Here is a 25,392-nt window from a genome sequence, read left to right on the forward strand (position 1 = left end):
CGCAGGGTTTTCAGTTTGACATAAGTCAAATCGAAGTGTCTGGATCAGTGACTCGCACACAGTAGGTGCTCAGGTGCCTGTATACATTATTGCCTTATGGTGGGGGTGACTTTGGAAAATTCCACTGGAAATTTATTAGAACAGGGAAGAAATTGAAGATGATTGCATACCTAAAAATGCACAGAATGCTGAAATTCTAGAGACCACCAGGCAAGCTTGAAGTAGGCAGTCTTGGGGAGAATGGACGGCAATACTGGGAAGCCTGGCAGAGCGCAGGCCCTGGCCCAGACTGCTTGGGACTGAATCCTGGTTCTACCGTGAGTCGGCTCTGTGAAACATTAGGCTGTGTCTCAGTTTCCTCATCTGAAACAAAGGGAATAATACTATTTATCCTACAGGCCTGTTGTGCAAATTAGATGCGATGGTATGTTTAAAGTGCTTAAGATAGTGCCTGGTCCCACAGGTAATATCCGAAACACGTGCCCGTCAGACTGGCACCACCTGTTTGGAATGGACACCGGCTGTGACTGTCGTGTGTGTCCTGCTGGCCACTCCTGTTCTGGGCTGGCCTTTGGAGACAATGGAGTAGAGAGAGAGATGGGCCCTGCTCTTAGGGCCCTTTGGCGGGTAGCACAGGCTGCACAGCCAGAACAACCGGAAAGGACTCTTGGTGGGACAGAGTGTTGGTGGGAAGGAAGGAGAAGAGGACCCTGTGGCCTGGAGAGGGTCCTGGAGCTGGGAGCTTTGGGCCAGAAGGAGGAAGGGGCTGTCGTGGGTACTCCCCATTAGGAGTCTCAGCCACAGCAGCACTTTTCTTGTAAGATTCACACTGACACGCTGAGAACAGCCTTTGCCACCATGAGGCAGAAGGTCAAAGCCAAACCATCGTTATTGAAAGTATGCCAGGAGGGCCGGGCGCTGTGGCTCACGCCTGTAATCCTAGCTCTTGGGAGGCCGAGGCGGGCGGATTGCTCAAGGTCAGGAGTTCAAAACCAGCCTGAGCAAGAGCGAGACCCCGTCTCTACTATAAATAGAAAGAAATTAATTGGCCAACTGATATATATATAAAAAATTAGCCGGGCATGGTGGCGCATGCCTGTAGTCCCAGCTACTCGGGAGGCTGAGGCAGAAGGATCGCTCCAGCCCAGGAGTTTGAGGTTGCTGTGAGCTAGGCTGACGCCACAGCACTCACTCTAGCCTGGGCAACAAAGTGAGACTCTGTCTCAGAAAAAAAAAAAAAAAAAAAAAAAAAAAAAAAAAAAAAAAAAAATCCGAGTCACGGCACCAAAAAAAAATTATAAAAATAAAAAAAAAAAAAAAAAAAAAAAGAAAGTATGCCAGGAGGCCAGTGCACAGAGCTGAAGGAGGAGTGATCCTGCCCCATAGGAGCTGACAGTGCACGGCTCGCATAGGCTGACACAGGTCAGAAAGACACAGGGAGGGCAGACAGGAAACAGCCTAGCCACTGGGATTGGTGTTCCACGCATGGCTTTTGAATGACTGTAAGTTGAGAGCGATGTTTTGCCCACAGCAGCAGGCTCTGTTTGCCTTATTCCAGGACCACCTGCGTCCAAGAGGGAGCCTGTGCAGAGACAAACAGCTTGAGGAAGGGAAAGAACTGATTCCGAAAAGGCATTTTCATTTGTCACATATGTATCACATGTTGGGGGAAACCAGGCAGGATCCATGTTTTGCATCATCTCTCTTTTTGGAGGCGGTGCCTAGCTAGCTTTCTCTCATTTTCTACAGGAAAATATTTGCAGATATATTGTGCTTGACCCTTCTCCAGCACACCTGGCATCCTCCCGGCTCACCTTTTATGCCAACTGTTGTGGCTTTACGCAGCTGTCACCTGACAGCACCTGCCCGAGCTGCATTCCCCCCACTTTCCACTTTGGGGCTCCCCCAACTCTGTGTGTACTCTGTGATCCTGGGGGTGCAGGGAGTTCGCCCTCCTTGGGACTCCCTTCCCCAGGGGGGGTGAGGGAGGCTGTAGATGGCTGACTGCTCTTGTCTCCAGGTGGACAGTCCTCAAGTCCAGTCACAGCTCCTGAAATGTCCCCACCCCCAGGGGATGGAGCCCCCGTTGCCCAGAGTGGTGACCAGAGCCACCGCACACCCACGTACTAGCTTTCCCTCCTCCCCTGTCCACACTCCCCAGGTCCCCACTCCTGCCTCCTGGATCACAGCCCCAAATAAACCACCTCATGCCAGCCCTGTCTCAGGCTCTGGTGAGCTGGGAGGATGCCAGGTGGGCTCAAGAAGCGTCCAGCACAATATATCTGCAAATATTTTCCTGTAGAAAATGAGAGAGAGCTAGCTAGGCACCACCTCCAAAAAGAGAGATGATGCAAAACATGGATCCTGCCTGGTTTCCCCCAACATGAGACAACTTAGGCCAAGATGTTTATTTTCCCAGGAGATGGCTTATTCTCATAAAAATCCAAAATTTTGCTGGATGGAGTAAAAAATGTTCTTCCCAGGCACCAGCAAGTCTCATCATTTATTTTAAACTTTTGAAACTAAGATGTAGTCAGAGCAAGGAAAGAACATTTTCTTTTTTGTAACTCTGCTTTCTGTAGAATGCAGGCCTGTCCAGAAGGTGTTCCTGCTCTCTGGTCCCCAGGCATCTCTCAGAGGGGCCCTAAGGGCTGTGATTCCTCCATGACTGCCCCCATCCCACCACCCTTTCTGGTTTATTTTCCTTAGAACATTGTTCTCTGTGCTTGCATGTCCGATTATTCTTAACCCAGTCCCTGGGATGGTAGAGCAAGTGTGCAAGGTGCTATCCACGCCCGTGAGTTTGGTCCTGGCGTCCTGTTACTTTTTGTAAATGCTGTCTCCGGAATTTGGAGCCTACAGAGGAGGTACAGGTCAGGGACTGGTTTGTTCTAGCTGCCTGAAATCTCAAGACCGGTGATTTTCAAGATGACCTTGTGCTTTTGGTTCCAAACCTGTGCTGGGCTCCTCTCGCCAGAGGAGGGGCATGCCTGATTTGCAACAGGGAGTGATGTGATTCCGGGCTCCGTAGAAGATTCCTTCAGCTCCTGTGACTGGAGCCTGTAGCACTCTTTTGGCCAGAGGCGTGGACGGCTGCACCGGGCCGGCGGGATTTACCTGAGCAGAGTACGTCTGCCTTCTCTCCTCAGGGAGCCGTTTCTTCCTACTACGTCCAGCGCTATGGATTTGCCCCAGGATGCAAAGTGGTGGCCTTTACTGGGGATAACCCAGGTGAGTACCTCGAGGGTGGTGGGGCCACTCTCCAAAAAGCCTGCCTGGGTCCCTGCTGGACGTTTGAGAATGCCAGCTCAGCCTCTTGGTGAAGCCCTCCTATGGTACCCCCATCCCCCAAATCTGACTCTTCCTACCTGCCCCTCCTGACTCTGCCCCCAGGAGCCACTTGTAGGTCAGGCTGCCCCTCCAGGCGAAAAGTGCTTGGAGATTACAGCAGGCAGCCATGCCCACCCACCCTGCAACCTGTCTTTTCTGTTCCAAGCTGAACGTCTTAGTTCTTCCAACTTTTTCTCGAAGACGTGATTTTGAGTCTCTGCCCTGTCATATGACCTGTAGCTATGACCATTTCTCATCCAGACACCTTGTCTCCTCCTGGGCTTTTACTCTTCCCTCCTCTTCTCTAGGGGTTCCTGAAGCCACTCCTGGGGGCCCTCAGGTCTTTGAAGAAAGGCCCACTGGGCCATGCTGAGTAGCACCCTGTCTGGTCCCCCTCAGCCTCACCCCAGGAAAAGTAGGCCTTTCCCTAATGAGCCACCAAATTAGGGTTAAAATTGTGATGTCTATCCTTCTGTCTTCTTTCTGTGCTCCTAAATAAGCATTGTTTCTGTGTGTGTGTGTGTGAGAGAGAGAGAGAGAGAGAGAGACAAGGTTTCACTCTGTCACCCTGGGTAGAGTGCAGTGATGTCATCATAGCTCACAGCAACCTCAAACTCCTGGGCTCAGGATATCCTCCTGCCTCAGCCTCCCGAGTAGCTGGGACTACAGGACCACACCACCAGGCCTAGCTAATTTTTTCTATTTTTGGTAAAGACGGGGGTCTCACTCTTGCTCAGTCTGGTCTCGAACTCCCAACCTCAGCAATCCTCCTGCCTCAGCCTCCCAGAGTGCTTGGAATACAGGTGTGCCTGGCATAAGCATTATTTTTTTTATCCAACCTGAGCAGTATTTTTTTTGCAACCTCATTTTAACGGTTGTCTAGCGTTCAGTTGTCTCAGCATTTATTTCACCAATCCCCTGTGGCTGGAGGTTGGTGTTGCGCCAGTGTTTGGGCAACATGAATGCCATTGAGACGCACATCCTGTCTTGTCCCTTTGTCACTATGGGATGAGTCCCCAGAGGTGGGATTCCTGGAGCCAAGGCTTCTGGCACGCACTGCTGAGTGAGCCTCACCACGGTGCTTGAGTGAGCCTGCGCCTTCCCCCGTTTCTCCTTCATGCATGTGTTCAGTTGCTCAACATTTAGTGAGCACCTACTATGTGCCAGGCCTTCGTTCAGCCCTGGGGCGTGTCAGCACACAAGGAAGGTAAAGATCGCTGTTGTGGGTCTCGTGTGTAAGGCAGGGCACAGGCAGTGAACAGGACCTCGGCCCCTTCCTTTCCATACCGCTGGGTGGAGTAAAGCCCCTCACGCACCTGTCTAGCCTTCATCTTTCTCTGCCATGTGTCTCCTTCCTGTCTTGTCTTGGCCTCCTTGGTTCTCTGCACTCCTGGGAGTGCCTGACAGTGGTGGGGAGTTTGGACCCCTTCGGGGGAAAAGCTTCTCAGTCCAAATCAGAGGCCCTGACTACAGAGTCTCCCACCCTCTGACCCCTGTGACCTTCTCTTGGGGCCTCCTGAGCCCTCAGCTCACCCTGCTCCTCCCTCTCCCCTAGGATGCGGGTGGAGGGGAGAAGGTGGGTTCTGTGCTTCTGTCTGGGGGCACTGTGGCTTCCTTTGTGGTTCTTATATGGCCTCCAGCTAACCAGAGGCCCTTCTCCCATTCTCAGCATCGCTGGCAGGCATGAGGCTGGAGGAAGGAGACATTGCGGTAAGGTGACTTCTCAAACCCACATGCTCTTTCTGCCCTGGGGGACCAGGGTGCTGGGGCTCAGCAGCGTCTTTGCTTCCTATCAGAGGGTCTGCCTGCCCCAGAAGGTAGCTGAGGGAGGAGATGGGGGGGCCCACATTTCCTTCCTTAGAAGGGCACTGCTCTTTGGGGCAGGACCCCTGCCTGCCTTGACAGTGGCCAGTCTTGGTGGGTGCAGTGGCAGAGGGTCAGACATAGGGCCGGAAGACCGTGAGCTCCCCAGATGAATAGGGAAGACATAACCCAGGCCTTCCTGCGTCTAGCAGGAAAGTCATTTGGGGAACCAGTCATTACCCACGCTGTTATTTTGATGCAGTGGAGGTAAGTTCTGGACGATCAGCACGGAGGATCCATGAGATCCTGTGTCTTGGGAGCTGACTTTTGACTCATTGTGTAGGAAGGTCAGAAGAGGTTTCTTGAGGAAGTGGCATTTCATCTGAGGTCTGCAGCATGCGGAGGGAGGTGACAGGGGCTAAGGCAGGTGGGATACAGAGCACATCGCCAGCAGAGGGAGCCTGAGTGGGCAAAGACGGGGCTCCTCTCTTCTGCCCATGTCTCCCCAGGTCAGCCTGGGCACCAGCGACACCCTGTTCCTGTGGCTCCGGGAGCCCACGCCTGCCCTGGAAGGCCACATATTCTGCAGCCCGGTTGACGCCCGGCACTACATGGCACTGCTGTGGTGAGTCTGGGTGGTGGCCGGCACCGTCCTGGGGGAGGGAGAAGCAGGTGCAGGCAGCTCTGGCACCGTGGTGAGCCCCCACATCATTCCACTAAGCAGGCTCACATGGGCACCTGGAACCCCAGGGACCCATCGGCTCTTGCTGACAGCAGAGCTGGGTGGGGAAGAGCCTGGGACCCAGAGTCCCCCAAGCCCAGGTTCAAATCCTTAATTCTGCTCCTTATATCCTGGATGCCTTTTGGCAAACCCCACAGCATGTCTGAGCCACACTTTCCTGACAAGGTGGGGAGAATAAGAGCTTTTACTTCCCACTGTGACCTGTGCGACACATGGTAGACCCTCAACAAATGGTGGGAAGGGCATCCTGCTTCCTGACAGTTCTTACCGAAGGAAGATGCTGTGTGCTCTGACCACAGGCCTTTGGTTACCTGTCCGAAGCTACCGAGGGAGGAGGTTTCTGAGCGTCCAACCCCAAGAACTGCTGGAGAATATGCGGGTCTAGTAAATCTGGCCAGCCCTGCCCATCGTACAGGTGGTAGGAAGTACAGAAGTCCCAGCTCCCTGTCTCTGTCTGCGGCTCCTTTGTGACAGCCTCCTGTGTAAACAGCCCAGGACAGGGGCATTTCTGGAGCCTCGCGGGGACATGCATGGGGCCTGCAGTCTAGGGGAGAGCCTCATATATCTGAGGTTCAGGGTGCCCGCTTGGCACTGCCTGCGGGGTTGTCCAGCCTGACCTCTAGTCCCTCTGCCTGGGACTCTTTTTTTTTTTTCCCAAACAAAATCTCACTCTGTTACTCAGGCTAGAGTGCTGTGGCATCAGCCTAGCTCACAGCAACCTCAAACTCCTGGACTCAAGCAATCCTTCTGCCTCAGTCTCCTGAGTAGCTGGGACTACAGGCATGCACTACCACGCCTGGCTAATTTTTTCTATATATTTTTAGCTGGACAATTAATTTCTTTCTATTTTTAGTAGAGACGGGGTCTCGCTCTTGCTCAGGCTGGTTTTGAACTCCTGACCTTGAGTGATCCTCCCTCCCTGGCCTCCCAGAGTGCTAGTATTACAGGCGTGAGCCACTGCGCCTGGCCTGCCTGGGACTCTTAACCGAAACTCGTGGGGTCCCGTCAGCGAGGGCTGGCTCCCTCCCTCAGAGTCGTGTGCCACTTCTACAGCTTTAAAAATGGCTCCCTCATGAGAGAGAAGATCCGTGACGAGTCTGCTTCCCGTTCCTGGAGCGAGTTCTCAAAGGCACTGCGGTCCACAGAGATGGGGAACGGCGGGAACCTGGGTAGGCTGCCTGCATAGTGACGCCTGGGCCCGGGAAGGGCAGCGGCTGCCTGCCAGAGGGGCAGGGCCTGGGGCCCCGTGAGTTGGGGAGAGGAGGGCCATGGGGAAGTCCTGTTGTCTACACTGCTCTTCCACAAGCCTCACAGCCTGGCTTGGGACCCTGTCTTCTGTGTGAGGTTACGGCCGTGAGGCTGCTGTTGGCTGCTGCTCCACGTATTGAGTGTAAGATCAGGCCATAGCTGCTTCTTCTGTCCCCTCGAAGCCCCTGGTGACAGCGTCAGAGATGACAGACTCTGCCCTGGTGCCTCGCGGTACAGAGCTTTCTGCCTGAGACCCAGGTCGTCAGGAAAGGTGCCCAGCATCTGGGCAGGCCCTGAGCAGGGCGGGGACATGCTTCCCTTGATCAAACCTGCGTTAGTAGTTTAGGGTATTGGTTGGGCAGCAGCTTCCTGGTCCAGGCTGCCCCGTGGGAAGAGCTGTCTCTAAGAAAAGCTGGCCTAGGCTTCTCCGGTTCCCTGTCCTGTTGGAGAGAAGGAACTGAGAATATTCACAGGTCTCACTTGGGTGACAAATGGGTGCCTAGGGAGACAGGGATATGGGGTGATTTTACCCCGCTCTTGTGTAAGTCTGTCGAGGTGATCTTTTGTTTTTTTTTTAACCACTGACAGCTAATCTCTTCCTGGCCTTATTTCAGGTTTTTATTTTGATGTAATGGAGATCACCCCTGAGATTATCGGGCGTCATAGGTTTAATGCAGAAAACCACAAGGTACGTGTGCTGTTGGCCTTGGAGAGACAATGGCTCCACTTTTTGAGTATTAAATTTAGCAATGGACTGTCAAATTATGCAGTTTTTAGGAACTTCGTTCCTGCAGTCACCCACTGATATAACAAACATTTGTGATGTGACAGGGCACATTCTAGATACTGAGGAATCCACAGGACCTAAGCAGACATTTTTCCTTTCCCTCAAGAAGGAGTGCAGAACACCTGAGAGTTCTCTTCTGGGCTAACATTTGCTAACACTTAACTATCACTGAGTATCGCAGAGCTTATTTCCTTGGCGATCTTTATCCTACAGGTGTCCTCAAACGCCGAGGACATTTATCCGGCCTGCCGGGTGTTTTTGCCGCCGCTGCCTGTCCTGCTTAGCAGCCAACTCGTTCTGGGCCCACAGTGTGCACTCTCCAACCAGTCTGAGGGACAGTGAACTGGCCCCCTGTTTAAAAAGTTTGCAGACCCCTGTACACCTACCAAGAACTTGCAGGTTTAGATCATAAATTTCCTCCTGATTGGAAAGCCTCTGGGACAGGGAAGCACTCACATTTACTGAGCCAGACACCATGCTCTGTACCTTCCTCATTTCCATCTCAAAGCGATTCCGTGAGGTGGGTGTTATCATCCCTCTTTCCAGGTGGAGAAGTTCAGGCACAGAGGCTCAGGCTGAGTAACCTGCCCAGAGTGACAAGGTCAAGGGGGCTCAAAGCCAGTCCTCTCTGTCTCTGAGAACTGTTTTCTTTCTTTCTTTTTTTTTTTTTGGAGACAGAGTCTCACTTTGTTCCCCGGGCCAGAGTGCCATGGCGTCAGCCTAGCTCACAGCAACCTCAAACTTCTGGCCTCAAGCAATCCTCCTGCCTCAGCCTCCTGAGTAGCTGGGACTATAGGCATGCACCACCATGCCTGCCTAATGTTTTCTGTATATTTTTAGTTGGCCAATTAATATGTTTCTATTTTTAGTAGAGACGGGGTCTCCCTCTTGCTCAGGCTGGTTTTGAACTCCTGACCTTGAGCCATCTGCCCGCCTAGGCCTCCCAGAGTGCTAGGATTACAGGCGTGAGCTGCCACGCCCGGCCGAGAACTGTTTTCTTTCTCCTCCACCATGTGACCTCTCCCAGGAAGGATTCAGCTGGTTCTTGCTGCTTGGAATAGATGTTTCTGTTAGGCGGTTACTGGAGAGTCACATTTTGGGTTGGATCTGAGAGATGTTTCTGACCCCTGTAAATATCTGGGAAGGTTCCATAAGATGCTCTCTTTAGTGACTGTAATGGAGTTGGTGGTGGATTCGATGGCAGATGATAGCTTTGCATGGTGGATTGTGAACTGAAGGTTCTGTTTAAGATGTACGAAGTTCATCTCAGTCTTCTGATGGAGAATCAGTTTGGTTTCTGTTATTCAGAAAGAGAAGATATACCTGTTCTCTTTTATGCAAATCATCCCTAGATTTATCAAGGAGAAGGTAGTGATCTTCATTCATTAGTCAATAGATATGTGTGATTGGTGCTAGGCACTGCGGACACAAAGGAGAACAGGACACACGTGTTCTTTGCTCTACAGAGCCCAGCATCTAGGAGGGAGATGGATAGTAGACAGGGGAATAATGACAGCACGTCCTGGTGGGGCCAGAGGGAGGAGCCAGTCTTCCCAGACCCTTTCTAGGCTGTTGAGGGCGTCCTGTCATATGCTGAGGTCCCTAACCTGCCTTCAGCCAGGGAGGGAAATTATATGCTACCCTCTGGCTTTGGTGGGGTTTCTTCATGTCCCAGGTGCCTCTTGGGGACAGTTGATTACAGCACGTATATGGCTAGAAAGGGAAGGACAGAGCGCCGTGAAAGAAGGCAGTGGAAGGGCTGGGGACTTGCCCGAGGAGGGGTCATTGGGCACAGTCTTGCCTCAGAAGGTGGCCCATAGGCTGAGACCTGAAAGGACGAGAAGGATCTCACCGTGGGAAGAGTGGAGCAGACTTTGGGCAGAGGGAACAATTTGGAAACTGGAACAGTGTCACAGTTCGTGAGGGAGAGAGCAGCAGGTTCCATCGAGGGTCTCAGTGCTGCAGAAGCCGGGGTGAGCCGGGGCTTGATGCCCATTAGTGCCAGCTTGAAGGGCACTCCACAGTGGTGGGTTGTCAGCGTAGGCTTGTGGCTCTCACTTAGCGAATGTCAACTGGGTATTCCAGGCTCTTCACCTAATTTGATCACTATGACAACCCTAGCAGACAGGTGCCACAATTACCTCAATTCTGTTAAAGAAAGAAAATGACACTCGGCAAGACTTACATAACTTATTCCAGGTCATGGAGCTGAACGGTACAGTCAGAACTTGAACCCTTGGCTGCCTGAGACTGAGCTCTGTGTTGCCTCTGACTCCCCCAGGTGGTACACATGTGAGGCTGTGAGCTTGTGTGTGTGTATGTGTGTGTGTGTGTGTGTGTGTGTGTGTGTGTGTGTGTGTGTGTGTGTGTGAGACAGGCAAAGTTAGTGGATAGTAGTTGTCCCCAGATATTTTGGCACTAGGGACTATTTTCATGGAAAACAATTTTTCCGTGGACTGGGGGCGGGACAGGGAGGGTTTTAGGATGATTCAAGCACATTACATATATTATGCACTTTATTTCTATACTTATTACATTGTAATATATAATGAAATGATTATACAACTCACCATAGGTTGGGGACCCCTTGGTTAAAGAGCCCAGCTATGAGTTCCAAATCTGAGCTATTGTTTAAAAAGATAAATGCACGCGCGCGCGCACACACACACACACACACACACACACACATCTGCGAGAGAGCCTCACTCTGTGCCCACCTTTTCCTGGAGACAGGTCTCAGCATTCCCTAAGGACGTGGAGGTTCGAGCACTGATCGAAGGACAATTCATGGCCAAGAGGATTCACGCGGAAGGCCTGGGCTATCGAGTCAGTAAGTAACTGCTGGCGGGATGTGTCCTGAGGTGGGGATTCAGGACCCAGCTCACACTCTGGGGCCAAGACTAGGTGACAGTGTCAGTTAAGGCTCTCTTAACAGGGGCCCTGAGGCAGGAGGGAAATGAAGCCTGGCCCTGGAGTGGGGTGAGAAAGTGAGTCAACTGGCACTTGTGGGCAGGCATAGCATAGGGGCAGGTTGTTCCTGCTTCTCAGCTCTGTCTCTAGTAGCCTGACCTCTTGGCCAGAAACTGTAGGACTTGGAAGAAGTCTTCCTTTAACCCTAAGCTTTAAGCTACGGATAAAACATATTGAGCTCTGGACCCCAAGGACATGGGCAATGCAGGGTCTGGCTTGAGGCCATGACTCCACCACTGTGGAGCATCCTTCAAGCTGGCGCTGAGTCCTCCTAGCCTAGCCAGGCCCTACCTGCCTATGGGGCACAGCCTGGGCCTTTCGGCTTAGAAAGGGAAGTAAGGATGTAGTATCCCTGTTGAAACTCAGAAGACTGGTGTCTTAGTCTGTTTTCTGTTGCTTATGACAGAATACTTGAACCTGGGTAATCTACAAGGAAAATGAATTTATTTCTTACAATTATGGAGACTGAAAAGTCCAAGGTCAAAGGGCCACATGTGGTGAGAGCCTTCTGACTCTCTGCAGAGTCCTGAGGTCATGCAGGGTATCACATGGCAAGGGGTCTCAGTGTGCCACCTCAGTCCCGTTCCCATGATAACCCATTAATCTATTATCCATTAGTCTATTAATCTATGAGTGGATTAATCCATTCATGAGGGCATTCGTGACCCACCTCTCAATACTGCCACAGTGGGGTTTAAGTTTCAGCAAGAGTTCTACAGGGGACAAATATTCAAACCACAGAAACTGGCATGGAGAAGGCAGATCCAAAGCTGGGGCAGGCAAAAGGAGGAGAGAGGGATTTCTGAGAACTTGAGCTATGGAGTAGGTAACTTTAGGAGATCAGTGAATTCCCCTTGTTGATGGCGTTGGAGTGGTCTGGGGTTTGGCTGGCCGACGATGGAGTCCAGGTTTCTAAGATATATTTGTCCCTCTGAGCAGCAACTGTTGTCACTCTAGAAGGTAGAAAAACCTCTGAAGCCTCTTTGCTTGAGGGCCTCCTTATGACACTTTTATGGGCAATCCAAGTTCTATGCGGTGTATGTTTTATGTCTTTGAACCAACCAAGAAAAAGGATACTATAAAAATACACATTAGGTAAACCTCTTGGAAAACCTGTTAGCATCTACTAAAGCTGAATCTACACCTACCCAGCAACCTCCCTTCTAAGTACATGCACAACAGGAATTTGTGCACATGTTCACTAAAGAAGTACATGGGAATGTTCATGCAGCGCTATGCCTAATAGCCCACAGTGGAAACAGTCCAGGGCCTGTTAGTAGTGGGCAGGAAAAATGCCCTGTGGTGTATTCACATATCAGGATACAACACAGCAATGAAAATGAACCAGCCCCAGCTGCACACAGCAAAATGGGTAAATCTCACAATGTAATGCTGAGTGCCTGGCAGGAGTCTTCTGGCTATCTGGAGCGGGTACTTGGGAGGGGGCAGCCCAGCGTGCAGGGAGAGGCAGTCAGGGCAGAAGGCCCACAGGGACTCAGGAGGGGCTAATGGGATTATGACGTTATTCCCAGCTTTTAAAGCATTTCTTGCGCAAAATAGCATAAAGTTCCTTATCCTCTTAGCAAGCGTAAATACAGAATCAAACCTGTCTTGCCAGCTCTGCTGGGTGATCACTTAAATGAATATGCTTGGAACCGAACAGGATCACACACATGAGGCATCACTCTCCAGGCTGCCATGTGGATTGGCCAGCTTGATTTTTTGTCCTTGGTCAGTCATCATCTTATTGGGTTTTAATAGAGTCTAAAAAGAATAAAGAGGCACTTTGTGTAAGAAGGATAGTCATGACACTGATAGCTGCCAGGATTTGTTGCGCAAGTGTGCCCGGCCTGGTTCCTCAACACTTCATCCTTATTAACGCAGTACTTCTGAAGTAGGTGCTGGTATTACCCCCACTTCACAAAGTAGGAAACTGAATCTCACAGTGGTTAGCCAAAGCAGTCTTAAGCAAAAAGAACAAATCTGGTGGCATCACATTGCCTGACTTCAAATTATACTACAAGGCTGTAGTAACCAAACAACATGATGCTGGTATGAAAGTAGAGATATAGACAAATGGAACAGAATACAGAACCCAGAAATAAAACCATCTACCTACAACCATGATCTTCAACAAAGCAGACACCATACACTGGGGAAAGGAAGCCTTATGCAATAAATGGTGTGGGGAAAATTGGATAGCCACATGCAGAAGAATGAAATAGGACCCTGTCTCTCACTATATACAAAAATGACTTCAAGGTATAATATCATATCATCATAGATTCAACCAAGAGACTCCTTGAATTGATAAATGAATCCAGTAAAGTCTCAGGATACAAAATCAGTACACACAAATCAGAGGCATTCATATACACCAAAAACAGTCAAGGTGAGAACCAAATCAAAGACTCAATTCTCTTCAAAATAGCAATAAAGAAAGTAAAGTACCTAGGAATATATTTAACTAAGGAGGTAAAAGACCTCTACAGGGAGAACTATGAAACACTAAAGAAGGAAATAGAGGATGTAAACAGGTAGAAGACCATACCATGCTCATGGGTCGACAGAATCAACATTGTTAAAATGTCTATACTACCCAAAATGACCTACAGAGTCAATGCAATCCCTATTAAAATACCATCATCATTTTTCACAGATATAGAAAAAATAATTTTACACTTCATATGGAACCAGAGAAGACCCCGTATAGCAAATGCAATCCTAGGCAATAAAAACAAAATGAGAGATATCAATTTACCAGACTTCCAACTATACTACAAGGCTATAGTAATTAAAACAGCTTGGAATTGGCACAAGAACAGGGACATTGACCAGTGGAACAGAGAACCAGATGTAAAACCATCCTCACTTAGCTATCTAATCTTTGACAAAGCAGATAAAAACATACACTGAGGAAAATAATCCATATTCAATAAATGGTGCTGGGAAAACTGGATAGCCACATGTAGAAGACTGAAACAGGACCCACACATTTCACCTCTCACAAAAATCAACTCACACTGGGTAACAGACTTGAACCTTTTATTTTTTCTAAGTAGATGGCCTATGGTCAGCAAATAATGATAGTTTTATTGTCTTTCAATCCTTATACTTTTGGGGGTTTTTGTCTTATGGCATTGACTAGTAGTATGTCTAGTGCTATGTTAAACAGTATACCGGATACTATGAATCTTTGTTTTGTTTTTAGTTGTATTAATTATCTATTGCTGTGTAACAGATTACTTCAAAATTTCGCAGCTTGAAACGAGAATGCACATTTATTTTCTTACACAATTTCTGTGAGTCAAGAATCCGGGTGATTCTGAGTGAGCATCCTTCCCGAGCCTGCAGTCGGATGTCAGCTGGGACTGCACCCGTCTGAAGGCTTGACTCAGGCTTGAGGATCTGCTTCCAAGCCCAGTTACTCACATGGCTGTTGGCAGGAGGCCCCAGTCACTTGCCATGCAGACATCTCTATAGGGCTGCTTAAGTGTCTTCATGGTGTGGCAGCTGGCTTCCCGCGGAGGGAGTGATCCAAGAGAGTGATCTGTATCACAGCAAGATGGAAGCCTCTGTATCTTTTATCACCTAGTCTTGGAAGTCACTCCATTATTTACACACAGTCCTACTGGGCACATGAGTCGACCCTGCTCAGTGTGAGAGGATATGAACAGTAGGAGGCAGGGGTCATTTGGAGGCCATTTTGGAGTCTTGCTAGCACACAGTCCTTTTTTTTTTTTTTTTTTTTTGAGACAGAGTCTCACTCTGTTGCCCGTCCTACAGGGCCGTGGCATCAGCCTAGCTCACAGCAACCTCAAACTCCTGGGCTCAAGCAATCCTCCTGCCTCAGCCTCCCGAGTAGCTGGGACTACAGGCATGTGCCACCATGCCCAGCTAATTTTTTCTATATATGTTTTTAGCTGGCCAATTAATTTCTTTCTATTTTTAGTAGAGATGGGGTCTTGCTCTTGCTCAGGCTGGTCTCAAACTCCTGAGCTCAAACAATCCACCCTCCTCGGCCTCCCAGAGTGCTAGGATTACAGGTGTGAGCCACCACGTCCGGCCCCACGCTAGTCTTAAATAGAACGCTTCTAAAATTTTCTGCTAAGAATGGTGTTTGTTATCAGTTTTAGATATATGGCCTTTATCAATTTAAGGAAGTTCCCCTCTATTCCTGCTTTGTTGAGATTTACAAAACAAATTGTGCAAAAGTAGGACAGTAAAGGTGGTTGGGGCAACAACCTCACAAGCAAATGACACAGGACAGGCCTGCGTGGAAGGGTCAGCTTTGGATCTCTCCCTAGTCCTGTGAGATAAGCAGGAGGCATTAGCCCATCCTCATCCTTTGTGGCTGAAAAACTCTGGAAAAACAGCTCTTTCTGCCCTGGGGCAATTGCCACAGCTATTTTGGTTTTTTTTCTTTTCTCTTGCAGTGCCCAAGACAAAGATTTTGGCCACCGGAGGAGCATCTCACAATAGAGACATCTTACAGGTAATTGCTGGTGGCGGGCCCTGCACTGCGACCTTTCGCATGTGTGATGCTTCTAAGAACCAGAGACTCAACAGCAAGGACAGCGCCATTGCCACTCCTGCAGGAATGGGGAGCTCACGGTCCACTCTCTCCAGGAAGCAGCTCTGTTGCCTTACAGCTCACACCGTGAGCAGGTTCTGTCTCATATTCAGGCGAGTTCTGCTGCCTTGTCCTATCCATCAGCACTGGCCTCTGGAGTCACATGGAGAGCGCCTGTTCTTCCACACGGCAGACCTTCTCCTTTCCAATTTAACTCTAATTCTCCAACCAGTCCTCTTGTGACACAGTTGCCAGACTCTGTCACTGTCCTTCTGGTCCTCCATTATGCTAGGAACATACGACCCAAAGTGGAACCAACCTGTAGATATCTGACACTCGGCTGTCACATTGTGGGACCATCAGGTCCTCTTATGAGGACACTCTGCATTTTTGGATGTAGCCTGAGGCTTCCCTGTTAGAATAATTGCATCAGTCATTGACTTGTGATATACCTGTCTTAGGTAAGATTTTTCTAGAAGGAGAACCCGAAATGGGAATTCTTCTGTAAGTGTTTTGTTGAGAGTGCTTCCAGGAAGAAGGGAGTGAGGGACTCAGGATAGGATGGGGGAAGAGGGATAAGTAAGCATGTGGTCTTGGCTAGAGTCGGCTTCAGCTCCATCCCAGGGGGAGCTCGAGAGCATAAATTACACCACAGAGCTGGTTCTACCTTGGGCCAAGGGGCCAGCTGTCTGCCCTGGGAAAGGGTTAGTATGATCTATCAGGAGGCTCAGCCTCTGCTCAGCCAAGGTCAGTTCTCTTGAGGAGGGAGTGCTGTGAGCGATTAGCAGCTGATGTCACAGCAGCTAGTGGAGGGCTGCACCCTGGGCCAGTAAAGGGGACCTGGGTAGGGCATCAGTGGCATCTACTGCAATATCTCTGGTCAACTAAGACCCCCACCCCAGGTTTTTTTCCATATGAACTCCTTTTAGTACAGCTCTTCCATTCTAAATGTATGCAACTTATTTTTTGGACCTAAATGGAAAACTTTATCATTATACCCATAAAACATGCTTCGTTAGTTTGGATTTGTTTGAGCTTGTTAATATTAGTCTAATACCCAGATGTCCCAGCTCTAGGTCACTGTGTTTGCTAGACATACTTCCTAAATCTTCTGCCTTGCCTTTGGTAGATGGCTAAAAAGTACAGGAACAGCCTGGTGAGCTATGGCTCTCCACTGGGGACTCCCCCAGGTCATCCTGCCTCTATGATCACAAGGTCTCCAGGGCAGCATGGCCAAGGGCACTCTCCCTTTAGGGCAGTAGAGGTGGAATGGAAGGTCAGAAGACACAGGAGGAAAGAGAACCTGGAAAAAGGCATCCCAAAATGTCCATCTTCCCTCTGAGGAATGACTTACCACATTAAGACTTCTGTGTCCCTTTCAGGTGCTTGCAGACGTGTTTGGTGCCCCTGTGTATGTCATAGACACAGCCAACTCAGCTTGCGTGGGCTCTGCATACCGAGCTTTTCACGGTAGGTTGATGGAGGGCTACAGCTGTCCCTGGAAGTGGTTGGGACACTGGCTGGGCTGAGGAGTGTGGAAAGGGGTGAGCGAAGTCTTCGGGGACACTGCAGTCTTGGGGGCTGTAGCTTCTTTGTTCTCGCTTCCAGCAGGCAAGGATCAACCCATATCCTCTGTTCTTTCGTTCTCTACTTAAAGTGGGGAAAGGGAGGCCGGATCCTAACTGAACTAGGCCTGGTCAGAGTCAGGTTCAGCACAGGGACACTGGAAAAGGACATAGAGCCTGCTTGAGGGCACATGGGCATGGATTTGGAAAGCTGGAGGGCAGGAGTGGGTGAAGTCCAGAGCTGTCTTTTCAGCAAAAACAAGAAGTTGAGACAAGGGGGAAGACTTCGGGCCGAGCAAGTCCAGGACCCTGGACAGCTCCATGGAGGCCAATTGTTCTGAGGAAGGCCTCTCTGAATCTCTAGATATTAAAGGAAGGCCTCCTGTCTAGGAGCGTTCTAGAGGAAGTAGACATGCCCACAAGGGCATTCCTCCTCCAATTTGAATCAATTTGCCCCATCCTCTGCCTGCTCAAAGACTTCCTCCAGCTGCCCATGTACTTCTGGGCTGCATGCTTTCCCTCTAGTGGTTCTATTCTTTGCATGTTTACTCTTAACTTTTTAGCATACCTATTTAAACTTATGTTTTTCTGTCAATGTTGAGAATTAGTCAGGGAATATATTCCTTTCTTAATTAACTTCTTGCTCTTTTATTCCTGTCCCTCCCCACCCCATCCACCTCCTATATCAAGATCACTTGGGAATTTATTTTCAAATTGCTTTGTTTTTAAGTACATTTTGTATCCTGCTGGTTTTTATTTGCACTTACTTATGAGTTTTTCTTTTCTTTTTTTACCTTCCTGCAGTTTATTTCTTCTTCTTTGTTTCTATGCTTCCCCCTAAATAAATATTTTAAGGGAGAACTGGAGATAATTTTGAGGTCTGACATGCCCATGTCCAAAAAGGCCTTTGTTTCACCCTCCCAAAGAATGATTGATAAAAGACTGTGAGTTCAAAATACTTTTCCTGAGAACTTTGAAAGTACTATTCCACAATCTTTTGGCCTTCAGTGTTGCTGCTGAGAAGTTTGGGGTCCACTTTATAGTCCTCTTTTTGCAGAAATGGGAAAGGAATTAATTACCCTTTAGGGACTTCACTACTATGCTGCACTGTTTTGTTTTGTTTTTTTATTTTTCCCTTTCCACACTCATTTAGTTGCCAAAAGATACCTGGGACACTGCCCTGCTCTGTCCTCCAAAACCAAAGCCTGAGCTAAATCCAAGCTCACCTGTCCCCACCCAGAGACATATTAGCCACTTTATTGGGAGATCTCTTCTCCCCAGCCAGTCTGTGAATATGTGTGGAGATGGGACCAGAGTCTTTGGACTCAGTTTCTGTGTTGGCTACCCCACTGCCATTCCATTCCCTCACCTATACCAAGGTGGGGTTTTCTAGCATTTGGTTAGGAGAACTGGCCCTCATATCTTCAGGAGACCCTCCTCCACTCCTGGTGGTGGTGTGTTTCTCTGTCAATCACAGACTGCTGCTTAACTTGCCTAGAAATTCCTCGTCGTTTCTTGTCCACCTGTGTCAACCTTCCCTCTTCTCCAGCCCTGCTACTCATTTGCTTGCTCAGTATTTATTGAGCACCTCCTGAATGCCAGACAGAGTCCTAGGCACCAAAGCTTTGGTGGTGACCCTGGGAGAAAGGCTCTGGCCTCCTGGAGTTCATAGCTCAGCAAAGGAGGGACTTTAAGTAAATAATCACCCAAACATGTGGCCGCAAATTATTAAAAGTTCTCTGAGGAAAAGCAGATGGTGCTGAGGGCTAGGGGAGGGCTAGGAAGGGCCTCCCAAACAAGTGAGGTTCTTAGCTGCAACTTAGCCAAGGAGAAGGGACTCGGTACACGAAGGTGGAAAGAACATTCCATACAGTGACAAGGCACTGAAGCAAAACGAGCAGAGGGAAGACAGGCTGGCCAGAATATGGGGACGAGGGGACAGAGGAGAGGCCAGCAGACCCTCCCCTTCTGTCACATGGTGGGGTTAACTGGCCCATTCCATGGAAGGCACTACCTCAATGAGCAAGACAAACTACGCCCTGTTGAAGACAGGCCTTGCACTTGACATTTTTCTTTTCCTTTTTTTAAACCAATTTTATCAAAGCACAATTCATATGACATAAAAATCACCTGCTTTGGCCGGGCGCAGTGGCTCACGCCTGTAATCCTAGCTCTCTGGGAGGCCGAGGCGGGCGGATTGCTCGAGGTCAGGAGTTCGAAACCAGCCTGAGCAAGAGTGAGACCTTGTCTCTACTATAAATAGAAACAAATTAATTGGCCAACTAATACATATAGAAAAAATTAGCAGGGCATGGTGGCACATGCCTGTAGTCCCAGCTACTTGGGAGGCTGAGGCAGAAGGATTGCTTGAGCCAGGAGTTTGAGGTTGCTGTGAGCCAGGCTGATGCCACGGCACTCACTCTAGCCTAGGCAACAAAGTGAGACTCTGTCTCAAAAAAAAAAAAAAAAAATCACCTGTTTTAAGTGTACAATTCAATGACTTTTAGTAAAAAATCATTGCTGAGTTGTGTAGCCGTCAACATAATCCGGTTTAGAACATTTTATCACCCTATTGAGATCCTTTGTGCTGTTTACAGTTAACGTCTTCATTTGCAGTATACACTCATGTGAAATGACCTTTCCCTTCTAGGCCTTGCAGGTGGGACAGATGTGCCCTTTTCGGAGGTTGTGAAGTTAGCCTCAAATCCCACACTGGCTGCTACCCCAAGCCCGGGAGCTTCTCAGGTGAGAGACCATAAGAATTTGGTCAATAGCATTTGCATTATGAAAGCCAACTAGGTTCTTTTTTTTCCAAAAACATCGCCTACATTTGGTGTGCTCAACTAAAAAGGAAATTCTGCTTTTTTGAAATTATCAAGAAAATGGAGCAAAACAAGCCATGTTGTCAGCTGGAACTCACATATTGCTGATTTCATGGCCAGGGGTCAGATGGATTACTGGGCATATCTCCATTGTTCTGTCTGCCTCAGGGCAGGCCATTCCATGTCACTGGGCTAGAGAAGCTACTGAAAGACTCTGTCCCTGAGGCACAAAACATTCTGGGTTTCTAGCACTCAAATCTCAAATCCGATCCAAGATAGCTGTGCAGTCACCCAGGCTAGGAAATCCCTGTGCGGGCCGACCCCACTTGTTGCAGGTTGGGTTCCCCAGAAGGCAGAGTCTGAGATGTCAACTAAGATGTGCAAGGTTTATTGGAGGGTGCTCCTGGGATCCACACCAGTGGAAGGGAAAAGGAGGAGGCAGGATTGGACAGAGGGAGGCGGCGAGCTGCATTGCAATCTCATGGAGCCCTCAACCTATCCTGCAAGAAGTTCTGAAGCTGAGATGACCCTTTAGAGTTTTACCCAGCTGGGCTGAGGAGCTGGGCCTTTATATCCCCTGCCAATCAGTCATTGCATGTGGGCCACCCCAAGATGAAGTGAGGTAGCTCTCTGTAGCCAGAGCAGTCCCCAAAAGGGGCTCAGCTGAGGGCTGTCTGCCAGCAGTACACCCAACAGCTGGGAGCATAAGTTCTTCATTCCTGAAGGTGAATCTAGATGGTACACCACGGCACTCACCACGCCACTGTACCTGTGTATAGAAGGTGCTTGCAGCCAGGGGCAGGGGAGGGTACCTCTTATAAGGAACTGTGAAAGGTCTGAGACGTACCTGACTTGCAGACTAACAAGTGAGCCTGCCACAGTTTCATAGGTGCTGGGCAGAAGACACAAGACTCCTGGGTCAGAGACAAAGGGCTTTATTGTTCGTAGTATATCAGACAGCATGAGCTTCATGCTTGCATCTGTTTCCCTTGGCCCCCAAGTTCCACAGTGTGATGCAAAGTGGGCCCAGGTAGATACTGTGCATGTAATGTTTGTGTCACAGTGGGGATCCTGAGCTTAGAAAACTCCCAACCTTTGCCCCCAAAGGAGATATTATTATCTTTATTACCCTTGTCAGCAAACAAATCCTTCTGCCCCAGAGAGAGGCACTGTCTGTGTCGCTATGCCTTACATCCTCAAAATGATAGTCTGAAAAAAAAAAAAAGCTATCACAGGGCATGCAGAAACACATGGAGAAGTGTCTCCCAACATATCTTGGAAACAGGAGCTCATGCTTTCCAGATGACCGGACAAACCATACACACTGATGTGCTCAGGCTTCCACCCTTTTCCTGCCGTGTGTCCTTATGTTTAAGAGGCCGCTCAACGCAGTGGAAAGATCCTCCACCGAGATAAAGAGCATTTAGGTTCTGATTCTTATTCTGCCTCTCCTTCACCCTGTGATCTTCATGTGACCTTGAGCAGCACTCTTCGTCTCCTAACCTCTGTTTCTTTATCTGTGAAGTGGGCACAACATCTGTCCTGCCTCCTTTTAACCTGCTAATGGTGAGGCTTTAAAAGAATCCTTGACCAAAAACGGCTTTATTATGTAACAGGAAATCTGAAGGTAACGTGGGTTCAGTGGTTCAACATCAGGGTTCTGGGTCATGTTCCTTGCAATTTCCCAGATCTGTGATGGACGGTGGGAACATAATGCAAGCCGTATATGTCATTTTAAATGTATATTAGTCTCATTTTTTTTTTAGAAATAAAAATAAACAAAATATAGGCAAAATTAAGTTTAATAATATATTTAATTGAATCCAACACATCCAAAATACCTGTCGTTTCAACAGGTAATCAATTAGAAAAGGTACTAATGTGATATCTTACATTCTTTTTTATTTTGTATGAAGCTTTGGAAATTTTGTGTGCACTTGATACTCACAGTTCTCGGCATGTTTCAAGGCTCCCACGTAGGACAGTGCAGCTCTAGATGTGTTCCAGATGGCCACAGGACACCATGTCCTCACACAGCTGTATTCAAAGGCAGGAATCAGAGGGTGGCATTGGGCAGAGTCTCTTCTCACACACTTCTTGCATATCGTCAGGGAAAGAAACACACAGTCTATTACCGTCAATCCCATTCCCCCAGCAAACGCCACTTGATCATACAGTCAACTCTGGTTGTAAGAAAGGCTGGGGGAGGGTCTGGCTCCCTCATCCTCTCCAGAAGGAGGCCGGCAGGAAGAGGGTGATTGGGGAAAGCTTTAGGGCAGCACAGGAGCATCAGCCTCGTTATATGTAGCAAATACTCCGTTCGTCGTGTGTACTGCCCACTCTCCGGCTTGCCCATGGCCAAAATCACTAATAGCTCTCGGAACCTTTTACCACTGAAACTAAATGTAACCTCAGAATCCTCAACAGCAGGTTGCAAAACAGTGACAGTCTGTGATTGTTAGCACAAGTGACCTATTTGCAGACTGCATTTGCAGACTGGTTTGAAACTCTTTGAAAGCAGGACCGCGTCCTCGGTTTTCTCTTTGTGGTACCTACCGCAGTGCTGGTGCTCAAATGGAAACTCAAAGCAGTAATAGTAGCTTCTCTCTCGGCTCAGCTGAACGTTGTAATTTCCTTGGGAGAAAGCAAAGCCCCTTTACCATTGTTCTGTGACTCCCTAATGTTCCATACAGGCTGGGCCTTACTCCCCTCTCCTGTGGGCCTCTTCATAAAGGGTCACCTGCTATCCTTTGCTTCATTTTACTCATGGAGTATATTTCCAAATACTTCACAGACGAATGGTTCACAGGGTTGAGCCAGAACATCAGTTGTATCATCCATATTTGGGGAAGCAAAGGAATTTACCCCCTACTCCCTCAGAGGCAGCTCAAACTTCTGTGGACTTAGAAACCAGCAGGCTGCTTCTCTCTGGCTCTGACAGCCTGTGAGACCAGCCCGAGCCTTCTCGGGCAGAGCTGTTCCAGCTGCACCAAGAGTAGGCCCGAGTTGTGTAATCAGTTAGTAAAGTACTTGAGTTCGGAGCAAATTAAGCCAAACTAAGAAGGAATGGGATTGGCATGAGCTCCTAGTTGTATTTACTCACAAGTCCCAAGGAAATCTGGGTCCCTTGGTCTTAGTGTTGTTGGCTATAAGACAACATGTGCCCACCTGAAGTGCACCTCCATTTCTCATGCGAAATTATAGCCACAGGTAAAAACAGCTAAAGAAAAAAAAAAAAAGGAATGAAAGGTAAGAATGTGGGGTTGTATTTCTTTCTGGTCCTTTCTCCTTTTTTGGTTTGGGTTTGTTACACAGCACACTCCTTTCCTATTCTACATGAGAATTTGACTTTTGGTTAACTGTCTAGCTCTGTTTCCCTTGAGACCTAGTAAGAATGGAATATCAACAGTGTTACCAGACAATGTTGCTTATGTAAAAATGGTATTTGTTTGGGAAACTGCATCTGAACTGGAAAAACTGTAAATGCCTGGTGGAAAGTCTTACTTAGGGCTTCCCTGAGTGCAGTGACTCCTCCTGGGCATGTCCTACTGGGTTATTATAAGAGATACGCCTGTGGGGCATGAGGTTCTGAGGCCAAGATGGTTCTTGCACTTGTATGATGTGGCTCTCAACTCCTTGTACCTGAGCTACAACCTGGGGGTGAGAGTGGGGAACGTGGGAAGGCAAAGAGACCCTCTCCTGGACAGGTGTATGAACTGCTGCATGGTATCCCATTGAAGAGGAGCACCCACAGGCACTCTGCCAACTCGCTGTGTTGCTCCAGTCTGCCCTTCTGAGGGCCAGGGTGTGGCCTTTGCTAGCATCATGAGTCTCAATATTTAGCAGTGTGTTAGAAGACCCTTAGTGGTCTTATATTTAGGGTTATATCCTTAGGAGAGGAGCTTCACAGAAGTAGAATAACTGTATAACAGGCCATGGACATCTTCATAGAAGTATAAAAGTCAAGTTTACTTCCAAAAGGGTTATACCACCAGCTTTCACCAGCTTTTTGCGATGGGACAGCTGCTTTCTGGTACTAGAATGTTTTTAAACTTTTGTAGATTTGGTAACAAAAATTGATTTCCTGTCATCATTTACAGTTTCAAAAATCTTAGAATATAGGTTTGAAAATTAGCATTTCCTTTTTTGTGAACTGATGCTTCCTTTCTTTTGCCCAGCCAAAAAAATTAAATTGCAAGCAAATGGGATATAAAATTTTTAAATCACAAATTGCAACCAGATGTAAGAGGCACCTTCCTTCCCTCCCCATTCTAAACTGTTCTTTCTGCCCCTGCAGGTCTACGAGGCCCTCCTACCCCAGTATGCCAGACTGGAGCAGAGACTCTTGTCCCAGGCCCAGGGGTCTCCAGAGTGAATGCTACAGGCCCAGGCACCCCTGTTACCCCAGCCTGCCCAGACCACTGGTCCCAGACAGTGGCTCTGGACAGCAGGGATCCTCTTCCCTGTCCTGGGCAGCTCTGCCTGCCCATGCTGACTCCTTGGAGTGCTCCAGCCCTGTCCAGGCCCACCTTGAAGCCAGCCTCAGCACATCTTGCTGAAGATACGTGTGCCTTTGAGCCCCAAGGCAGGAAAGCATCCCCCCTTTTCTGTCTTCATTCTAGGAGGGAACTTTCCTTCTAGGATAACACTGAGTCTGGGACACATCCAATAAAAGCTATGACTTTTCCCCTTGCAAAGGCAGAATTAAAGCTAATCTAGGGATCTACATCAGCTAAATGGGGAAAACAAAGCCATCCCCCAGGCCCTAACTTCACCCTATCCCTGCCTCCAGCTCTGACTCTTTGCCCACTCCTCCCCAAACCATGACCCACAGCCAGCTTCATCCCATACCTTGACCCTGCTGTCTGTCCTCTCCCCAGCCCAGACCCCACAGCTTTTGGTCTCCCAACCCTTGACCCTCCCAGCTGCTCCTGCTCTCCTTGGCTCAGCTGCCTAAAGTGCCTCCCAGGGCCCTCTTGTCTGCCCCATGCTCAGCTCTCCATGCTGTCCCCTCTTCTCCTTTAGCATCTGCTCTTGCTGTCTCCTTGGTCTCCCCTCCCTCTCCACACCCACCGAGTGTAACTTACCACCTCCAGCCCAGACACATCTGAGGGGCCTGGTGGACACACTTCCTGTGCTGTCCCTTCAGCTCTGCCCACAGGCTGCCTGACTCCTGGGCACACCAGATCCCTGGGAGGGGCCATCTCCCAGAAAGCATGGGCTAGAACTTTCTCTCTCTCTCTCTCTCTCTCTCTCTCTCTCTCTCTCTCTTTCTCTCTCTCTCTCCCTCCCTCCCTCCCTCTCTCTCCCTCTCTCTCCCTCTCTCTCCCTCCCTCTCCCTCCCTCCCTCTCTCTCTCCTTGCAGTTCACTTGTTGAAGACATTGTATCATTTCTCTGGACAAATTTCCCAAATTCTGGATTTCTTTTTTATTTCGGAGCATTTTTCATCAGCTGAAAAGTTGTGGTTCTCACTTTCCTTCCTATGTTAGTATGGATGGTGAGTTCTTTTTTCTTTCTTCTTCATCCCTCCTGTTTTACTTTCTACCTCTCT

At 48.8% G+C, this 25,392-nt stretch overlaps 1 protein-coding gene across 2 annotated transcripts in view; it reads left to right on the forward strand.

Annotated features, from left to right (window-relative positions):
- The window catches only part of XYLB (xylulokinase), a 46,671-nt gene extending 22,134 nt beyond the window's left edge, over positions 1–24,537 (forward strand). For both annotated transcript variants that reach the window (XM_012756408.2, XM_076006432.1), the window contains 10 exons: positions 3,150–3,231; positions 5,000–5,040; positions 5,643–5,758; positions 6,929–7,044; positions 7,738–7,811; positions 10,644–10,740; positions 15,317–15,375; positions 16,836–16,923; positions 19,669–19,763; positions 24,138–24,537. In XM_012756408.2, the coding sequence (XP_012611862.2) occupies positions 3,150–3,231; positions 5,000–5,040; positions 5,643–5,758; positions 6,929–7,044; positions 7,738–7,811; positions 10,644–10,740; positions 15,317–15,375; positions 16,836–16,923; positions 19,669–19,763; positions 24,138–24,215 (846 nt within the window). In that variant the 3' untranslated portion in view covers positions 24,216–24,537. The remainder of the gene's footprint in view (positions 1–3,149; positions 3,232–4,999; positions 5,041–5,642; positions 5,759–6,928; positions 7,045–7,737; positions 7,812–10,643; positions 10,741–15,316; positions 15,376–16,835; positions 16,924–19,668; positions 19,764–24,137) is intronic.
- The last annotated feature ends 855 nt before the right edge of the window (positions 24,538–25,392 follow it).

The sequence above is a fragment of the Microcebus murinus genome, chromosome 1 (genome assembly GCF_040939455.1).
Source record: "Microcebus murinus isolate Inina chromosome 1, M.murinus_Inina_mat1.0, whole genome shotgun sequence".
Lineage (NCBI taxonomy): Eukaryota > Metazoa > Chordata > Mammalia > Primates > Cheirogaleidae > Microcebus > Microcebus murinus.